At 37.0% G+C, this 21,234-nt stretch overlaps 1 protein-coding gene across 1 annotated transcript in view; it reads right to left on the bottom strand.

Moving 5' to 3' along the window:
• Window positions 1–21,234, bottom strand: part of TBCK (TBC1 domain containing kinase) — a 91,203-nt gene that overhangs the window by 37,116 nt on the left and 32,853 nt on the right. Inside the window, exons 12-22 of the mRNA XM_084203774.1 lie at window positions 20,419–20,518; window positions 18,463–18,512; window positions 17,985–18,114; window positions 17,091–17,189; window positions 15,951–16,013; window positions 14,984–15,110; window positions 14,368–14,418; window positions 13,646–13,729; window positions 11,346–11,431; window positions 5,173–5,209; window positions 3,630–3,791 (exon numbers count right to left, since the gene is read on the bottom strand). Of these exons, the coding sequence (XP_084059900.1) occupies window positions 3,630–3,791; window positions 5,173–5,209; window positions 11,346–11,431; window positions 13,646–13,729; window positions 14,368–14,418; window positions 14,984–15,110; window positions 15,951–16,013; window positions 17,091–17,189; window positions 17,985–18,114; window positions 18,463–18,512; window positions 20,419–20,518 (989 nt within the window). The remainder of the gene's footprint in view (window positions 1–3,629; window positions 3,792–5,172; window positions 5,210–11,345; window positions 11,432–13,645; window positions 13,730–14,367; window positions 14,419–14,983; window positions 15,111–15,950; window positions 16,014–17,090; window positions 17,190–17,984; window positions 18,115–18,462; window positions 18,513–20,418; window positions 20,519–21,234) is intronic.

The raw sequence follows: 21,234 nt of genomic DNA, 5'->3' as shown, positions 1-21,234 counted from the left end.
TACTGAAGATGAGCTTATTGAGCTTACCTAAAAGGTTTGTTTGAGTATGTTTCATCTCATGTTTAGGCTTGGTATTTCCCTATTGTCTGACAACATCTATCCTCATCTTTTCATCAGTTCTCAGAAGTCCACAACTCATCTCTGTCTGTCAGTGCTGATATTGGCAGTGATGGCTGGAGGAACATGGGTAATGAATGTGGTGATCGAGTGAAACTACAACAGCCATAATTTTTGAGTTGAATAATGGACATTATCACACAAACTTATGGCAAGATTCTAAAGACTAAGCTATAAACAAATCTGCATGTTTTAAAGTCAATTTATACAGCTGGTCCTCAGGGCATGAAAAGCCTTCTGCTGTTGTTGTAAATCTGCTGACGCGCGAGGTTAAGGGATATCCAGGCTGGCTTAGTACAAATAAATGCTGGTCTGAAAGCAGAGTCCTGCTGCTGTTGTTGGTACCTCAGGAATCTCATCATAGCAGTGTCACCCTTACCATTTTCATTTTTCCTGACACATACTGCTACATGCCAGACTTACAGGAAAAACAAAGGTAATGTGCAATGTCTTTGCTCTCTCTGCATCACCTGAATAAGACAAAATTTACTAAGTCTCAAAAGTACAGGTAAAATATTAGCAACAATTCCAGCGTTGGTTTTGTTTGTCTGTCTCAAATATTCCTAAATATTCTCTGGAATCTATATTGCTTGAATAAAGTTTGTACTTAACAGAGCTCCTTGAACACAATAAAAAATATGAAAGAATAAATGGCAGAGAATTGAAACTTAAAACCCCCAGCACTTTGGGGTAGTAATTTCCTAAAGAACCTAACTCTATTCAATTCAATTTAGCAGTTGCTTATATGCCCCCCTTCATACAACTCCACGAGGAATGAACTAGGACATTTGTTGCAAAAGGATTTTCCAGTATTCTTAATTAGCCAATTATTTCGTTAAAAATCTTCAAATAAATTTCCTAATCTGCTAGGATATTGTTTGAACAAGATAAAAATAAATGAAAATTTCCAACAGAGCTTCCAAAAATAGCGAGTATTGCCCAATTGTATTGGCTTTATAGATAAAATATGGCCAAGGCTTTGAGACAAGTATCAGAAAGGGTTTTCAGAACCAAGCAATCAATGCTGACACAATGCCCCTTTGTTTTTCTCACATCACTATTATTTTAAAACATTAATTCCAATTGTGTTATATACAGCACACTGAAAATTAGGCACTGGGGTTTTTGTTTTGTAAAAACAAGAAATCTTAAAAGTGTTCCACAAAGTTTCAAGATTGCAATAAAATACCTCTCAGTCTGGAAAGGAAGTTGCCTTCACTGGCAGCCCGCAATAAGCCATTCCAGGGCACACAAAGCTTACAAACTACAGCAGTTTCAGACTGTTGAGCAACAACTGATTTTAGTTTAAAATTATCACAAATGTTTTGAACAACATAACCTCTTCCTGGGAGTGATATAGTTTCAGATGAAGGTTATTTGTAAATTACTTTCAGAAAATTCTCAGCCTTGGCACACAACTTACTGTAACCCAAATAATGGAAGTCTTGTTTGGAAGGTGACAAAATGCATAATGAGTCAATACTTTTTAATCAGAAATAAGACTCAGGTCAGAAAGAAAAGGCACAAGGCTATGAGAATTATATGTTGAAAAAGTTACTGATTAAGCTAGACCAACAACATTTAACTTTTAAGACACACTAGGATTGTCTTTCACTCTTATCCTTTTTTACCTTAGTGGCTTTGCTTGCAGTATTTTATAGTATGCTTTAGATTAATCTCAAAATATTCAATTGTGCCACTGTTGACATCCTAAATATCACAGATATCACCAATTTAACAAAAAAAAAAGAAATCAGAAACCTGTATTTCCTACCAGAGTATCAGCAAAGTTGTCATCACCTAAAATCAGCAGAATGCATGTACCTTACATCAGTAGAGATTTTACTGATTTAATTTCATTATGTGAACACATATGTATTACAAGAACTAACATGTTCTTATACATGACCTCAGCATAAAATTGTTCCACTGTCAGTAAATCAGCTGATTTAAGATAAACTAGAATCTATAATTTAGCACCCTTCAAGAAAAAGAAAAATATGGAGAAATTACCTTAGGCAAGAAAATAAGTTAAATATTAACGGATCTGTACTTAACTAGGACATACAGCTAACACAAGGGGGAGGAGAGGGCTGGGAGAGAATCAGCCTTTTAGTTTAGCACTCACATTTCAGCCATCTGTAGATATCCCATTAAATTTACCACAAACATTTGAAATGACTGAACACACATATTGAAAATTAAAATTCTACACTATAAGGAATGGCCGATTTAAATTTCTTACAAATTTAAAAATACAGTAGCAAACGGATAGTACATATCAAACTAATAAGTAGGAGACAAATTTTGAAATCCATCTGGAAGGGTTTACAGTGAGAGACAATTTGTGACAACAGTGTTTTAAAAAATCACAGAGATTCATTTATGATAACTCACTGATGTGGAACTGTGAACTCAGTCTCATCTGCTTGGTACCATATCCTAGACTACTGCTGACCTCTGAACTCTGCAGTTGTAGAGACTGCAACACTTAAGAAGACCTTTTAAATTCTCCTCCAAAGTTGATTCTCTCCTTCAGTTCTTCTGAATAAGAACTTCTGTTTAAATGAATTACTGAATTGCACACATGGGTGTTCAAACAGAGCTCACTAAATCCATAATTAGCCCAGGAATTACCCCAAAGTTAGAGTTATCTAAAGAAAAGCCACACATTTAAAGCAGCGCCAACCTCTTGCCTAAGACCTGTATTACATTAGTAAGATCCTGAGCAGGAGGGAGGGAATTAATACAAGAACACAAGCATGTTCTGAGTGCACCAGCCTTCCTACAGGTGTCACTACAAACTAAACCACACCTTTCAGGTGACATGGCTTACTCAGCTCAAATACATTCTGCTGTCCTACCACTAGGCACTTGCTCAGAAGGAAGCTCCAAACTTCATGGTTAACTACAATGTATTTTTGTAAGGTACCAGTTTGTATGGATAGGTTAATCACCTCCCACTGAGCAGACACAGAATGTCTGCACAACGATCATGCAGATGCTGATACAGTTTTGAAAGTTATTCGGAAAGATTTACATTTCAAATGGAAATATTTAACAGAGTAATTCCAATTACTTCCTATACTGCTTTCCCTAATCTTTTTACATTAATTACTTCCAGAGTACAAGTTTAATTATATTAGAAAGGAAAACAGGCTAATACCAGCACTAAAGAGGGAAAGGACTATTCAAAATTGTACTCAATTTATTTAAAAATTTATATAAACTGATTCTGCCTGTATGTGGCATGACAACAAACAGTTGCTTCTGAACGAATTTAAATAGTTCTAAATTTCACAACAAAATACTCCAGTCTTCACCTGGAAATAACAATCCCATTGCATTCTTGCTGATGACAGCAAAGGACTTCAACTAACTACAATAAATTGCAGTTAAGATCCACACACTCTGGCAGCGACTTTGCCTAAACCTACCATGATTTTTAAGCATATATTGAGAAACACACTGGGGAAGACAGAGAAAAAAGGAAGAAACAGTATTTTCTGTACCTGGCAAGTCTGAAAAAAGGAGAATGCACTCATTGAACCCGTTAGCCAGAAGACGATCCCTCAGCTGTTGAAGTATGGCAACTCCAATACAGAACGGGAAGGAGGAATTTCCAAGCAGTAATGTATCCCACAAGTGAAAAATTTTGTGTAAAGGAAAGACATCTGCATAATGAATAAGCACAATAAATAAAACTCTTTAAGCATACACACACAATAACAGGGTTAATGAGTTGCCTACGTACTTCTTTCCTCTCCCATCTCGAGTGATTTCTTTTTTATTTGGGAGCAAAGAGGACTCAACCTGCTCAGGATCATGTTTGTGTTCATATGCAGTTAGATTATTCTGTAAATAACAATCTTCTTTTCTTAATGAATACTTGGAAGCACATGGGTTTTCACATTTCAAGTATGTCAAGAATTAGGCAATTTATTTTTCTTTTAGTACAGTACAATTACATATTAAGGCATGCATATCAGTTTTTCACAAAAAGATGACATTAGTAGGATCAACTACTTACAATTAGAGAAAAAAAATGAACAGAATAAAAAAAATGGCAGAATAAAAGCAAGACAAGGAAAAAGGCTATTAAAAATAGCAAGATTTTATATATAAAGCTGAAGGTGGCTCTCCTAAAATATGCTATCTTCCAATTAAATAGTTCTAGGACTTTATTGCACTTGATTGCTTAAGGAAAACATCTCTGGTTTTTCAAATGTGTCAATTCTCATGAAGGGTAGAGAAACAGGGGCAGCTGCAAGAACCAGTGCTTTGCAGTCAAAATCTTTAGAAAATGCAATCAAGGATCTCACATTAAGTTCTCTGATATTTCATCAGAGAAATAATCTATCAGCTCTTTTCATTCTGCCACTTCTTTGAAAATTTAAATTCAACATCTGCCAATGTTGATATGACATGAAAAAAATCAAAGATTTTTGAGAAAAGAAGTTTTTAAATTGTTTTCTAGACTCAATTTATTAACTTTGTTCTCTTTAATTAAAACCCACCAAATTAGAAAGCTCTATTTTTTTTCCTAGTATACATGCACAAATACAGCAAACTAGTTCTACCAGAATAACAGTGTGTCAATATGCAACAAAAATATGATTATCCTCACAAACAAAGTCACTCTCTTTCTTACATTATTTAAGTGATGGCAGGGGATGGTGGTATGGTTTGGTTTTGCTTTTTAACTATTATTACATCTTTTTCCAGTAGATAACAGCTTCCTCTGAACACACCCTAAATACAGCATGTGTAAAATAGTCTAGACAATAACAACAACAACATATAATAATCTAACAATAACAACTCAAAACCACAGGAGAAATACTATTTATTACCAAATCAGGGCAGAAAGTAAGTGACAGGCACCGTTGAGTTTTCCACAGCTGAGTTTTCCACAACACATCCTTGCAAATTATAAGCATCCTACTAAATGACCTATTATACCAATTAAGAAAAGCTTTAGCTGGAAAAGTGAGAAAAAATAAGTTTAAGAAATAGAAGAACATCTATCAGAGGAAAAAAAAAAAGCATACTCACGTGTAAACATTGTGAGAAACCAAGGAATCGCATAAAGCTGCCAAAGGTGGTGATGGGGGGGAAGACAAAGAAAAAGTTTTGAGAACTCAAGTTGTTTATGACAATCGTCAACTACATCAAAAATTGCCTATTTTAGTTAGAAAGGAAAATAACTGCAGTGGCAGATCTTATATCACACAACTCTTAGCCTGTCAGAAACTTCTTTCATCCCCAAATGTTTCAAATTATTAGTTTGTAACACTGTATTGAAAACAGTAAAGAAACCAATCACCCCCCTTACTAGGCTGGTTTGCAAAATATAACCTTCAAAGTCTTAAAGAACTCAAAAACCTGCTCTGAACTGTTGAAATTCTCAATAATATAAGCAAAAATTAGCCAAGCCTGCCTGAAAAAGCATAAACCAACTTGATTTAATATATCTTTTTGACTATGGAAGAAAATGGTTTTATAGAAATAGCTAAAAGTTGAAATAATGATTTTCAAGATAAAAAACAACCACCTCTGCCTTTTTATGCAATGCTGGTATTTATTAAAATGCACACTTGCCAGTGAAGCAATTAAGGACAGTCTCATTCTCAGTAAATGCTCAGTAACACCCAAGCATTTCTGTAGCTCCACTGTGACCTTTTTGGGGCAGTGTCACCCAAAGGTGTCCTGCTTCAGCACTTACACCCCTACGAGACTTGTGCTGCTGCAACAGCTACAGAAAACCTTTAATGCCTGCAAACTTTCATACTCAAGACATCATACAGAGAAAGAGCTAAGCATTTATGACACCTTAAGAACTTCTAATTTTTCAATGAAGCCTTTAGCAAGGCAAAGACAAGAGAGTCTATTTTCTTAAGACATCAAACTGTGCACGAAGTTTCCACAAATTAGGAATGCAAGAGCGAGACAATCATTGTTAAATTTTACTCAACTGCATGGCTCATGTGCTATGAAGATTTACAGTTAAACATAAAGCTTAATATATTACTTTTTAACTCATAAAAAGTGCAAATTAATCCTCCTATTGAGCTTTTCCTGGAAGTAAACAAATGAGGAGCAGAAAACATAACTTATATTATGTTAATAAATTACTTCTTATTCCATAAACTCTGAACTGGGTTATGGCTCTGACTAAATGATGTACAGATTTGCTGAAAACCTTCTTAGCACAGCTCTAAATTATATTCCTATGCCTTCATCTGAGGGCCTGAGATCTGAACCATACTGCCCCTAAACTAAGGAAGGTTCAGTGACCTGTTCACCACTTTTAATATTCAGCAGGCTTTTATGAAGTTGACCCCCAGCCCACCAATTGATTTTAAGCATTCAAAATCCAAACCAAATCAATTCCTATCATCATATTAGTCTTATAATGCAATCAAACTATTTCCCAGAGTATATCTATGTCATGCTTTAAATAGATGGCATTCTAAGAACAGTAACATATCCTGCTCCCTGAAATATCCCTTGCAGTGGTTGTGATCAGCTAATATACCTGTTTATCTGCTTGTTTATATGCAACATCTTGTGTCCCATGCAGCAGGAAAACAAGCCTAGTGGCCTGAGGCTCCTGTTTGCTTGGAGGTACATATTACGTAAACCACATTATTTCCTTGGTATTTAAAAGAAATTATTTCCTCCTTTTCATATATATGATTAAAATGTTTTACCAAAAATCCTCATTTTCTCCTAATTTCACAAACATGTCTATCATGCATGCATTTACACAGAAACAAACAAGAAAATAGATGAAATGTGAAGCTTTGAAGATTATTAAAAGGTAGTCACGAGAAAAATCACTGCTTTGCTCTAAACCATCCTCACCAAACCTATCAGCAGTGACATGAAAAGTAGGTCAAACAATTTAAGTAGAAGGTGTCAGGCGAGCTTTTATTGAAGGGAGTTTTTCCTCTGACTCTTAACAAAAATAACGCTTTAAGACAGGGAGGTGTTGGTAAGCCCGAAGAGGTTATCGATGCTATTAGCAAGCAAGGAAGGGGAAGGCACAACACGGGCGGCACAACCTCCCGAGGGCAGCGAAAGGGAAGGAGGAGCGGCTCCGAGCGCGGGACAGAGCTGGGGATGCGCCGGACAGCGGCACTGCGCACAGCGCTAGGACATGGCGCCCCCCAGCGGCCGCCGCCCGGAACAGCAGGGCCCGCGCCTCCGGACCAGGGAGCTCCCGGGAAAGGGGAATCGATTCCAACCCGGCAGTGCTGAGCCCCGAGACCTGCGGGCGGGCTGGATTTACTCGACACTCAACTCTCCGAGCTGGGAAGAACGCCTAATATGTAACCAAAGTAGCATCTGAAAAGCTGGGCCAGCCTGAGAATAAGGCACAGTAAAAAAGAGCCTGTAAAATCAACACAACATGTTTTTTAGAGAGACCTTGAGAGGAGCCACAAGTATAATTTTGCTTTGCCTCAGGGAGTAATGCCACCCATGTTCTGCCTTGCCTTTCCATGCTTACTAATAGCATCCGTAACTTCTTCAGGCTTATGAACACCTCCTTGTCTTAAAGCATTAGATTTGTTAAAATCAGAGGAAAAACTCCCTTCAATAATAAGTTAAATGGAAAATTTATAACTTTTTTTCTGTATATACTTTAGCTGTACCATATATTGTAGTTTATATGAGGTGCCAGATCCAAAGATAAAGAGGTTTTGGTTTTTTCCCCCTTGTCTATTAAATGCCTGTTTCTTTTTTCCCCCTGTTTGATGCATGTGTGAAAAACTATGTTGTCCAGCAATAAATGGAATTTTATTTTGCTGATTTGTTCTAACAACTGTCCCAACTGCTGCTTTTTGCTTTAATTTTCAGTTGTTAACAAAAACTATTTTTTCTTTTCTATAGTTTCTTGAGGGGGGAAAGGTGGAGAGGGAAATGCTGAGCTCTTCTCCCCAGATCCAAGGACAGGATACGTTGGAATAGTTCAAAGCTGTGCCAGGGGAGATTTAGATTGAACATTAGGAAGTCTCTTTCCTTACCAAGAAGGTGGAAACACTGGAAGAAGCTTCCTAGAGAGGTGGTTGGTGCCCCAAGGCTGTCAGTGCTTAAGAGGCATTTGGAGAATGCCAGCCCTGAAGGGGCCAGGCAGGACTACAGGAGCCTTGTAGGTCCCTTTCAAAGGAAATTGTCTATTCTACAAACTCCCAATCTTTCACCTTCCTGCTCCATATTTGAGCTACAGACACGTGTACTTAGCTTCAATCCTATATGGTGCCTAGACAACCATCTATTTAAAGGCTTCAGAAAGGTGCAAAAGGTAAGGCAAATTGAATCACATTTTTATTATAAGATTCTACCCACCTATATGTACCTATACAAACAAAATTGGAAGAATGGTCACTTTCTTCACAAGATAAAAATATCAGCAAGAAACTTCTCTTCCAGATTCATCTTCAGGCAATTGTGTAACAGGACAAACAGAGAAAGTACTTCAAGGGCAAGATTTTTAAGATGAAGCCCTATTACTGACACCTCGTGCATATCATCACCAAAACCAAGCTAAGCATCTACCTGTGCCAGCAGCTTCAGCACAATGATATTAAGGAACTGCCATCAGTTTGCCTTCCATGTTAGTGGAGAGATGACAAGAGTGTCTACCTTCCATAACTCACAGCTGAAAGTGCTTCAGTGTAATTTATGGCAATTGCTGCACTTGTAGATACATTGTGCACTTTTTGTTTTCTTCATTATCTTCTTTAACATGGTCTGCTGTTTGGGGTCAGAATTAGTCAGTAAATAAGGAATGTGTTATACAGCATTATATAGGGTGGGGAAGAGTATAAACTTTGGGAGAGTGAGCAAAGAAGAACTGTAAGATTCACTGTATATATTATTCCTCTATTTATATGTAAATCACACAGCCACAGCAATGTACTTAATCCAGGCACCACATCAGCTAATGATATTCCCAACGACTCAAGCTTCAGCCGTGTTCAATATTCTGAGAGCTACGTGACCTGAAGCAAATGACAAGGGTGCCAGGAACCCAATCTTCCCTGCAGCAGAGCCTGCCTTTCAATGATGGAAGATTAATCAGGGTTTACTTTGATAGGATTAGTACTCAAGCACGAAACTCTGGTTCAGATCTCATTACTAACTGCATATCCTTCACCTTGATGGATCCTATGCTGCCTTGTTACAGTCACAAAAAATCACCTCTCTGACTAATCTAAAAGGCAGAACGACTTTTACTTCATAAAAAAAATCCCGAACCCTGACAGATCATTCAGAAAGGACAAACTCTCTTCAGAGGTTAGTGTTAATTTTAGAACCTGCATTTTTATTCAGTGCAAGAGTTTTTAAAAAATATTCATCTTTTGCAATTGTTTACTATATTACCTAATCATCTGCAGATTATCAGATTTAGAGACAAGGCTCATGTATGACTATGTACTTTCCAATGACTAACACAACAGAAACTAAAATACAGCAAAACATGCCATTTCAAACTATTCCACCTGACTTGTACCTTGGAAGTCTTCAGTGGAGAATTATAACTGTATAGGCAGACACAGGGAGCTGATGAAATATAGATAAGACCCAAGATGGGCTGCTACAGAGCTCTGGTGTAGATTAGTAGTCCACAAAAGGACCTGTAAGATGCTCAGGGAAATCACATCTCTAACTCCTTAGTAGGAATTAGCATCCTGGACAAAATACACAAGTGATTTGTTTTGGTCATCTGCAGCCTTTAAAAAATAAGCATCAATTGCATTTATATAGTGATGCTACAAATTGATCCTCCTTCAGGAATGTTAAATGTCACTCTTAACCCTTGCACTTCATCTACCCAAATATTTAGGCTTTCTCCAGATAAACACTCCTCCTTATCCTTACTGTCCTTTCATCTTCTTCCTACCTGTCCTCTTCAGATGTGTGCCATCTGAAATACATGCGGCTTTCTCAGACTCCTCTCTTTATAAGGCAATACACTGGCTTTCTCTTCTGCTCATTTTAACACCACTGTATCTCCTAAGTATACTTTCTTTTCTATTACAATATTAATTGTACTAGGAAAGAAAGTATGTATTTTCATTTGTACATCAAACAGTGATAATGAGTATCTGCCAGTCCCAAACTCCCACAAATTCCTTAAGGAATGATGTAAAACAAAGGACTTTCAGAGGCTTGGTCTTGCTGCTCCAACTTAAAATATTCCCTAATAAGCATAAGGCTTTTCTGATAAGCTAAACTTTGTATTGCTTATAGAAGTAATGCATATAAATTTCTCACTTATGAAATTTGCATTTTTACATCAACATCTCCTGAGTTCAGTTATCTTCTTCCATTCTGACTCTCAGTCATCACCTGTTCTTATGACCAACTGGTAATTACCAAATTTCTAATGCCAAATATAGAATGACATAGAGACCATATCAATTAACATTATCTCTATGGCCTTGCCTAAATCTACTTTTCAGAAACATCAATATTTGTAGGCAGAAAAACATTTTTAGTTTGCTTTCTTGACTATACATACACCTTTCTAAAAAAAGCAGAAAAGCTTTACTATTTACAGTGATAGCTAGAAGTGAGGCTCTAAACAAGGTCTGGTCTTGCTTTTTCCAACAAAGCCCATCCTCTCTACTATTTTTTGACTGTGTTCTCAGTTTTCATTTTCTTCCATCTAAGAGATTTAATGCTTTCAATGGAAGCATAAAACTTGAGTCTATGTTATGCACTTGTCCCACATTTGAGACACACTCCAGCAAATGGCTGCTTAGCATTTTCCAAGGTCTGACAGACCTACAAGATTGATGATCACGGACTTTCTCTATATCTTCCAAAATAATGTGTCATTTCTACTAATCAACAGCATTCAATTATCTGCAATAATTTTGCTATTAACTAAATTTATGACTACACTAATTTTTTGTACATTAACCCACATTTCAAAAATAGATCTGCATATACCTTTTAAGATGAATCTAAGTTATAATAACTGGCTAGTAGTATTTTTATTGTATTTACCGTCCCAGCAGAACAGGAAGGACTAAAGCACGTAAAACAACTATCAAAACTTTATCTTCCATATTTAGGAAGGTCTGTTAATGTGGAAGTTTCACTTTTGTCAAAGTACTACTAAAGCAGTTTGGAAAGGCATCTCATGCCAGATTCCCTCATTTTCCATTTTTTAATTCCTTTGGATAGTACTTATCAGGACCCTTAGCACTTACATCTGGAATAAACCCAATTTCATTGAGGTGGTTACTCAGCTCTGGATCATGGAATGCAATCATCTGGGAAAACACCGTCAGGTACTCTGAAATGACAAACCCAAGACTGTTGTCAAAAACACAAGCCATCACACGCTGCTAGCTCACAACAGAGCTGTGGGAAAGCCACTCATTTTAAACCTACAATAAAATAGCAAGTGAATACCAGTGCTGTACTCCTTGTTACCATTCCATTCAATACAGAGAAAGAAACATTCACTATTTCTTCTTTAGTACTTCTCAATTTGGATTTTTAACAATGGTTTAACTTGGCACACACTTATGTTGTGATGTGTGCTTGACATGCAAAGTTGAAGACTGTTTAGTAACCTGCAAGGAGAAATACCCACTATAAAAGATAAAATTTATTACATCTTCAGCCTGGCCTATTAGGTTGATGGGTACAATTTCATTAAGTTGTCTAAACAACAATTGCTTTTGATTGGAAGAGAAGCAGACAGCAGAACACAGGACAGTAACAGATTTCTCTCTGCTCTGTCCCCCTCCCCAGTTTTGTCCACACTGTCACACACTCTCTTAGAAGAAAGCTGAAGAGGCAACAATTGCAATTTTGTATCAGATGGTAATTCCTTTTCCTCCATGTTCCCAAGAACAAAGCAATTAGGGCGTGGACAGCTAGAGAACAGGGGAGCAACAGAGAATGCAAACTCTGTTTCCAGAAGGTGCTGGCATCTCAATGCTCCACACAGTTTGTACCTACACAGAAGACACAAAGAGCTAAAATTGCAGTGGGTAGTTAAATGAAACATTCTTAACCCTTTCCTCAATCTTAAAAAGGCAGGGAAATGACACAGCATCTTTCTTTATACCTTTATTTATAATTTTTTTTTTTTTTTGACATACAACCCTAGAATACTGGAAGAACCCTAAAGGGTCCAATCTTCCTGAGTCCTTGATGATGCCAGAACAGGAACTCAGGAATGCCTACACTGCTTTGGTTCACAGAATCCTACTGACCTGCATTTCTAACTTTGGCTGATACATATTTTTGCAAAACTCCTTAGGAATAACTTCAGGAAACCCTAGAGAGCAAAAGTATTATTTTATGGAACAGTATAACTTCTTGAGAATAGTCTTTACCAAGCTATTAATCTTGAAGTCTAAAGTAGTTTTCTCCAGAAAAACATATTTATTTTTTTCATCTTTAGACCTTTACTGCAAGCAATCTTTACAGACAAAAGGATGCAAACATGCTCTCTGGAATAATTTTTCCTATTTTTTTCTTCAGTTCATAACACCTCTTCCCCACTGTCTTCCATACATAAAAACTCTCCTAACCATGGCGTTCTCTCCTTACGTTAGCTCTCTCCCAATTATCTAATACGTAAATGCTTTTAAAGTTTTGTTGATCCCTTTTTAATTACCTTCCTTGAAGACGAAAATGACAGACACTTCAAAGATGACAAGTTTCATAAGAAATATACAAAAGAAAATTTATTTAAAAGAAATACAAGGACAGCAAGCCATAGTGATACTCAGTATTCAATAAACATTCATAACTGCTTGTAATTAAAGACATTAATTACCACCTGTTTCTTTTAATAACTAATGGCTTTTTAAGCAGCTTCTTTTGTTTTTTAAAGCCTGTCTGGAAGACAAATTATCTTCCCAACACAGACTGTGCCAAGGTGACTTTTTAGGTGGAGACTATTCCTTTTCATACTTCCATGAAATTTAAAATTACTTTTCAATTTGAACAGACATTCCTAGCTGTTGTTTTAATTCATCTAAGTTACCTATACACTTGTTGAAGGCTGAAGTATGGAACATTATTCCTCAGGGTTTTCCAACTCCTGTCCTGTATTGAATAACATTATCTGCTCAGTAAGACATTCCCCTTGAATCCCTATTTTCCTGAATACCACAACTTTCATTTTCTGAAGAACCCCTAGTTTGTACTGTTCTTCCTCATTTTCCCTTATTGTCCAACAACTCCTCTAACACAATGACTTTGATCCCCTGAAGGGTAAGCCTTTACAACGTAACACTAGAAAGACTACTTACTGCTTTCACAACTTTGCAGGATGGACTGACTCTTACCTTGGATATTACACTGAACACGTTTGTGCGTGTGCACTTGATTTTTTCTCTTCTCTGAATCCTTAACCACTTACTTCCAAATTTTCTTGCACAGTTACATGATTTTAACTGCACCCCAATTTTGCAACCCCTTGGTATTTACATATCCAAAACCAATTCTACTTTTCTTAGAACTACACCAAATAAAGGGACTGACTTACCTTGAATAACATGAGAATTATCCTTCAGAAAGAAGTTGTACAAATACTTTGGAATAAAAGCAGACATGCAGGCATATGCCAGAGCTGAAAGAATAGGAAAAACAGTTGCAATGACAGAAGCAGCATTTAATTACACCTAAAAAAGTTAATTATTAACCAGATAATAAGTATAAAAACTTAAATCAATCTATACACAAAAATTATTGCATGCACAGTAGGTATAATAGGAGTAATTGTCCCAAGAAACTAGTTTTCCCACACAGAGACCTTCTATAAAGAAAGCCAAGTACAAGACAATAAAAGCTTGGACTACACCTGTTATGAACAAATCACATTCTAAGAAGATAAAGATCATATATCTAAAGCTGATCTGAATCAGGCATTTAAAACTACCATCAGCTTTTCAGGACAAAGCTGGTCTAACAGTTTAACACTTATGCTACCAAATAATGCATTCACCTTAAGATTATTTGTGCTTTTTAAAACATATCATTATTGCACTTGGCAATAAACAATACTTGAACCCCTGCTTGAAGAGCAGTACACCACATGCAGTTTTCAAAACTCCAACCATTTCTTTTGACCTGTGGCAACAAGAGCTTTAAAATTCCTTTGTAGATAAAGAAACTTTCCATCTCTAAGTGGATTCACACATCTGTCTGCACGTAGATACAGATGAGAGACTGTGCTTTTCTTTGCTCACTGCAGAAAAATGTACTCACCTTCATTGTTAAAATTCAAGTACAGAAACGGTGCACAAAGAGAGTCAAGACCTAAAGAGAGAAGAGCCATGAAGAAACAGCACAAAGAGCTCATTTATTTTAATGCACAAGATAAAGACATTAATTTCTAATGAAAAATTGCACACTAGATGCTGGTTCTGCATTATCAGGCCTTCACAAGTAGTGGTAAGAACAACTGTGAAATATATGCATGAAAACAGCAAGGATTTCAAATTGTTCAGCTATAATGCCAAACTGATTATTCTGCCAAGGCATCCAAGAAATGCCAATTACCATTCCAAGAACTCAGTAACTTTTGCAGTATTATCTTGGAGCTTAATAGAAAGCAACAGACTTTTCTTTATTAAATACAGTGACTGAAACTTATGAAAACTAAATATATAACAAAGAGAGTGGGGCAATTTTTTATTCCAAATTAAATATAAGTTATTAGGATTTAAATTTGCAATAACCCACAGATTCCTTCTTCAAAGGAAACAGAAAGGAAAGCATCCAAAAAAAGGCCCATATTGTGGGGGTGAAAAGCAGGAGGTACTTTTAAGTCAATCAAAGCTTTCCATTAAAATATTCACCCTTGCCAACCAGTCAAACTCACCTTGCCAGTACACCAGATTAGGATGGGAAACAACCCAGGCCTTCAATACACGTCTGAACTTTGCATGACCCTCTGGTGATGACAGCAGCTCATCATACTGATGGCAACGAGGAATATCAACTTCAATCTGCACCACAGCCAAGCACACAAAGAGAAATTGGGATGAGTGGGGCAGCACTACAGCAATCTTGCAACACTAGAGGTAGAAGTCAGCCAAAATATGTAGGTCAGACTACCATTATACACAATCTGCTTCCTCCATCATTCTCAAAACTAAAACTGACAGGGAACCTAACACACCTGTCAAAGTTTAAAAATAGAGATATTTTTTTTATGCACTTATATTTTTAAAAGGGTTCTAGCCCTTGACAAAAGCAGAAAACAGACGACAGCTACAGGTTTTTTACTTCTGGACTCATTTTAGGTGGTAATACCGCTTTGCTTTAAAAAGTAGCCAAATCAGAGTTCTCAGTGTTGCAACCAATTTGATGGAAAATATCTCTTCACCCAGCTGAAAGGAACAGTTGTTGTTTGTAATGTCTTCTTATGTCTTGTAAGAGAACATTTGAGATCATTCTCTTCTTGGAGAATCAATCTGCTCAAACCCCCATTTCTGTGAAGGACAGCTCACATTACAGGACCTCAGCATTATTGCTACAAGGTCCAACAGGCAAAACAAGCATTTGGTAATCCCAGGAATTTTAACAATAAACCATTAATACTGTTCACTACACTGCTGCTGCTACAGAAACAGTGATTATAAAGTAAAAAAAGGATTTCAGCTTCCCCATTTTGCAAGTTGAGTTAAAGTATTTGTGTCGATCTGTTTGCAAGATTTTTGCTACAGTGTAAGGCTGGAGGGCAAGGGGAACCATATTGCTGTTATCCACCAGGAGTGCTGTAACAGGCAAGTGATGGGTGGGAAGGATCTTCAAGTGACAATATTTGGTAACACTGTAAATCTTACTTGTCTGTCTGTAGGAATCGGTGTGTCTTTATCAATGGCATCATATTTTGCTTCTATGGCACCCTAAATGTGGAAGAAGAATATTTGAATTTAGAAAGTCCTCGCCAACATAAGTGCACATGACAATGTACATGGTGATATGAGAAGCTGACTGTTTTTGTTAGGAACTTCAGTTAGCAGAAGAACAGAAGATTCTGACAGCTTAATTTCAACAAAACCATCTTTATTCTGTTATTAACTCAGACATACCTTCCTATAGATCTGCTCAGCGTGATCGTCAGTTGTTTATGTAGAAAGCTATGCACTTTGTAGTTTCCCATTTTCAAGCCAAGAGGTGCTCTCAGTTCTATTAACACGTCCATTTTAATGTTATGGGACAGGAAAACACCCATATTGTACTGATGGCAAGTTGCTGAAGCATGAAAATTGACTCATTTCCTAAGACTCAGGCTACAAGCCTGACCAGCAGTTTTTCTTCATCTTTCAAGCTTTTTTGTTGATTATATTATATGGTACTCAGAAGATCACATCCTAAGCTAAATCTCCTGAATAACCTAGGATGTGTTACCTCTAAGAATCTCTGTGATCAGCTGCTGCAGGATTGCAAGCAAGGTAAATCCAAAAGCTGGGTAGTCCAGCCACTTTCTGAGGAGCCCTTATTTCTGGGACATTCCATTGTCCCAAAGGACTGTATTTGATTGATTTATTCTCCATTCTTTCTGGGAAGTGTATTGATTGGTAGGTGAGAAAAATACATTTCATGTGTTTTCTCTCCTGTTTTGTTCACCTACTGCTGACTGGAGCAGAAGGATTGTCAACTGCATTTGTCAAAATATTAAAAATCAAAACAAAAAACCCTGGTTAACTACCAAATGTCGGGGTATTATTTTCCACTGAAAATAATAATCAAAATTAAAGGCAGTCAAGTTCACATACGCTTTCTGAAATCAAATAACATTACAGAAAAGAAGCAAGTTTGTCAGAACATCATTTTTATTTGCACAATTTCATGACTCATTTTGTTTGAAATTTCAGCAACCTACCTGCTAGATCTTTAAACCCATTCCAGCTTCCTTGTCAACCCCATTCCTAATGCACTCCATCTCCAGTCAGTACTGGAACTTCTCCAAACATCCTTACCTCAACACCCAACAAGGCAGCCCAGGTTATGCCTCTCAGAAGGGGAGGGATGTCAATCCTGGCTTCTTTCCAAATTTGGTTTTTCTTATATGGGTAGGCCTTCAAAGAGAAGAGATTAACCAGAAAAAACCTGAAACAATTCAAATCTCAAAACAGGGACAGTCTTTCTCCAAATGAAAACAATGAATACAAGTTACACAAAAAGTAAATTTAATTCCTAACTGGAATGCCTGAATGAAGGACTACTTTTTGATGTTAAGATGTCCACTCTTTCTCATAAAAGCATTCATGTCCTCTGTTACATACTGGATAGATCTACTAATCCAAATTTGTACTATGAAATTTTTCTTCATGATATCTTTCTTTTCCTAATATGTATCAATCTTGGTTTTATTAAACATTTCCAGTTTACCCTCGATAATGAGCATCAGCGCTCTCATTCTTAAACAGGAATCTATCTCTCTGCATATATGCAAATTAGGGGCTGCTATTTCTTTACGCAGTATAAATCTCACATTTATAACCTGGCATTGCCATGTTTTCAAATACTTTATTGCTTGGAAATGCAGAAATGTTACAGGCATATTTATACCTATAATAGCTTAGTCTGTTATAAAATAATGGATGTAAAATTATTTTCATCAGTAAATAACCAGTATTAGCAACAGCTCTATTTCCATGTGGCTACTTAAGGGTCTACTTTTATATTCACCAGTACTAAGAATAATTTGTTCTATTTTTATTTTCAGTCTTATCCTTCTGAAGGGTTTTTTTCTTCCCCCTTTCCTATTGTGGTCTCTTGCACCTCTGCTTCCTTTTACAATTACTTGGTCTTTCAAAATCTTCCAATTAACAGACCAAATCCAATTATCCAGCATCACAAGGACTCCATACCTTCAACAACCTGTCAAACAGGACAATTCTATTTAGCTGGTACTCTGTGTCCCTCTCCCGGATGATCAGAGGAAGGGTAGCAGCTGCAGAGAGCTCATTGCTACTGTTGGAATGAGGTAAAGCTGGCTGGCTGGAAAAAAAAGGTAGTAATAGTGAACAGCAAGAAAACCCAACCACTGAAAATAATTAATACTGCATGAAACATTTCTTAGTCAGAAACAAGAATAAATGAGTAATTTTGAATATTCAACACAAACAATTAATTTCCGGGACAGAGGCTAAGATCCTCAGTTTGGTATCAGGGTCTGAAGTGCAGCATGTTTATCAGCTCTTGACTTTTAGAGCCAAACAGAGACATGTTAGTTTTGCTTTTGGGAAGCAGTTGTGTCTGTATGCCATAGCTGTGAAGCGGGCCACTCAAAACTAGTAACTCAAAATTCAGTGTATTACAGATGTACCAATTTACACACATACTTACTCATCTTCAAGCAGTGGATAAAATGCTTCTCCACCAACATCCTTCAGTCTCTGAAAGGAGGAAGAAAAATAATTTGTTATCAGAATGCTGCTCAGAACTCAAGTGGAAACCTTAGTGGAATACAAAAACTATTACATAGCAATTCGTTGGTCAAATTCAGTAACTTGCCTTGAGACCTAAACATTAGCTCAGTCCTTTGCCAGCAATGAAGCGTTCAGCCTTCAACACTAAAACCTTTTGGAAGTTTCAACACTAAAACTTCCTTTTGGAAGTTCTCCTGCCTAAAGATATCCATAAACCTATTTCCACACAAAAAAATAGTTTATAGGCACCATGGATTAATAGATCAATAGTATTACATTGTTCTTCTTTCCACATTTTTCTACCTGGACTTCCTATCCAAGCAGCTGCAAAGCAACTGCACAACTTGCTTTTATGGTTCTAATCAGGTCAGGGGTTATACAAACTTGAATTCCTTTTAGGAAACACACTCAGCAAAGGTGACAGACAAACATGGCTGGATTTTTGACTGAAGTTTTCAGACCTCTAATGGTGCATGATTAATGTTTAATGCCATGTTCCCTGCAGTGCTCTGTCTTGCAGTTCAGCCCTTAACTTGCAGGCACAAGGCACACAGCCTGCTCCTCTTGGGGCTGACAGAAGAGTTCACTCTCCGTTCATTCAGTACTGCTTCTCTTTTGATTATAAGCATCATGCTCTGCTCTATAAAAGGTGTCTAAAAAATTGCACAAGTTCAAAAACTTATTTCAACTAACACTGCAAGGTTCAGTCTTGCATCTTCCACAAAAATTGTATACTGAAATTTCAGTATAAAATTATTTCCTGCTGCACTTATAGAAGTAGGCAGCAATATCCAAAATTACAGATCCAAATGTTTAAAAAAAGGCTTTTAAAACTGCCCTCTGCTGAGAACAACAGCAGAAGCTGCAGTGTGCATTATGTTTAAAAAAGATGTTGCCAATTTTTAACCTCCCTCCTGCCTCACATGCCCCACTTATCTACTGAAGAAAATAACCCAGTTCTTTGGTCTGCCTTGATGCATTTGTGGGAAGCGAAGTTCTACTGAAAAAATGTGTTTACACAGTATTTGACACACTACCTCCAATAATAAGGGGGCAGAGTCACGAGTCACCTTCTTTTTTGTCCTAACCCCTGTATTATGAAAAGGGTTTTTCAAAAAAAAGGTGACAGAATTGAATTTGCTACTATAAAAAGCAAGCTGCAAACAGTGTGGCATAGTTTCCCAATGTGACAGCAATAAAGCTCTACAAGAGCAAAGACAAGTAAACAATTAAAACATTTCAGTGATTTATACAGTAAATCTTGTAACTGATCACTACACCAAGCCAAATCATGAGTTACCATGAGCTGATTTTCCCAGTGAAGATGTAAGAAAACTGCATTACAGCATTTTTGCAAAATGCTTCGAAGAGATCTTTTGAACTAGCCATTTCATACCATGCATTCCAAAAATTAATAATCAACTAGCAGAAAATTGGTATCCAATGTTAAGTATAAAGCTTTTGAGGAGCTGAAACTGAAATGAATTGGTTTACTTTTGGATAATGTGAGCCATCGACAGACAGTAATTAAAGCATACAGAAGACATTCCCTGAGCAAATAGTTGCAGCAATCTGTGGAGAATACCAAGTGGTATTCTCCACAGATTGCTCCACAGAACAATTTGCACTACACAAAGCAGGTAACAGAAAAAGGAAAGGGAGGGACAGAAGACAAATTGAATTTACTAAGCTTTTGCAGGCAAAGCAATTTAACAGCAGATACCAGAACCTGACTTGGACACTAAGAAGTGTTCTCTTGGAATCTGTGACACTTCCATTGGTAGAAACAGCAGTAGGAGCTGCTGTTACATATTCCCTTTAAACAAATGTTTCTGCAGAGAAGAAAGTAAGAAATGCACACGATCACTCTTACGTTTCGGAGCTGGCACAGAGATAAAGTCACAGTTGTGTCATCTAGGAGGGAACTTCTATCTCGTCCTTGCCCAAAGCTCTCACCATCTTCTAATAAAAAGCTTCAAAAACAAGAACAACAAAAAAGTCAGGTCACTTTATAACATAGGACTTGAGCTAGGAAAAAAATCTCTTACATCAAGAAGCTTCCTCTTTAAAACAAAGTACAGGTCTTAGAAGTATACTTTATTGACTCTGCATGGCATGAAACCTGCTATCAAGGGAATGTACAATAACCTTAAGTTATTCAGACAGCTTCTTCTGTAAAAAGGCACATTTCAGGTTTTCTATAACTTTGCTTTGCACAGTTATGAGATATGGGATTAATAACCCCTTTTATTCCTTGTTCTTGCACAGAACAGACCTGTCATTTATTGTGAAAAGCAAAAATAAAATATTATTATCATATGAAAGACAGTTCCCATCATGACAAAAAACCCCAAGTGAAAGTCTGACCTTTTCTGTTGCAGTCCATCTAAGGATACAAATGTATCCAAGATAGTGTGTACAGAAATTTTCCATTATTATGATATTTTTAAGGTAGACCACATGAAACTGATTTTCATAATTTAACCTAGCATTCTCAGTGTCACTTAGAGATAGACTGCATTTTTGAAATTAACTCATCTTCAAGATGGACAGTATGGTGTGTGGAAGGGGCTGACAGCGGGCCTGTCAGCTAAAGGAGCGAAAAGAAGCAAGAAAGGAGCGAGAAGAAGCAAGAAAAAGCTGATAAGGAGCTCTCTCCAAGGCTATCACCAAGGAGACCGAGAGAAGA

Source organism: Fringilla coelebs, assembly GCF_963513975.1.
Source record: "Fringilla coelebs genome assembly, chromosome: 4".
NCBI classification, from domain to species: domain Eukaryota; kingdom Metazoa; phylum Chordata; class Aves; order Passeriformes; family Fringillidae; genus Fringilla; species Fringilla coelebs.
The sequence above is the reverse complement of the archived record's forward strand: the minus strand, read 5'-3'. Positions and strand labels throughout refer to the sequence as shown.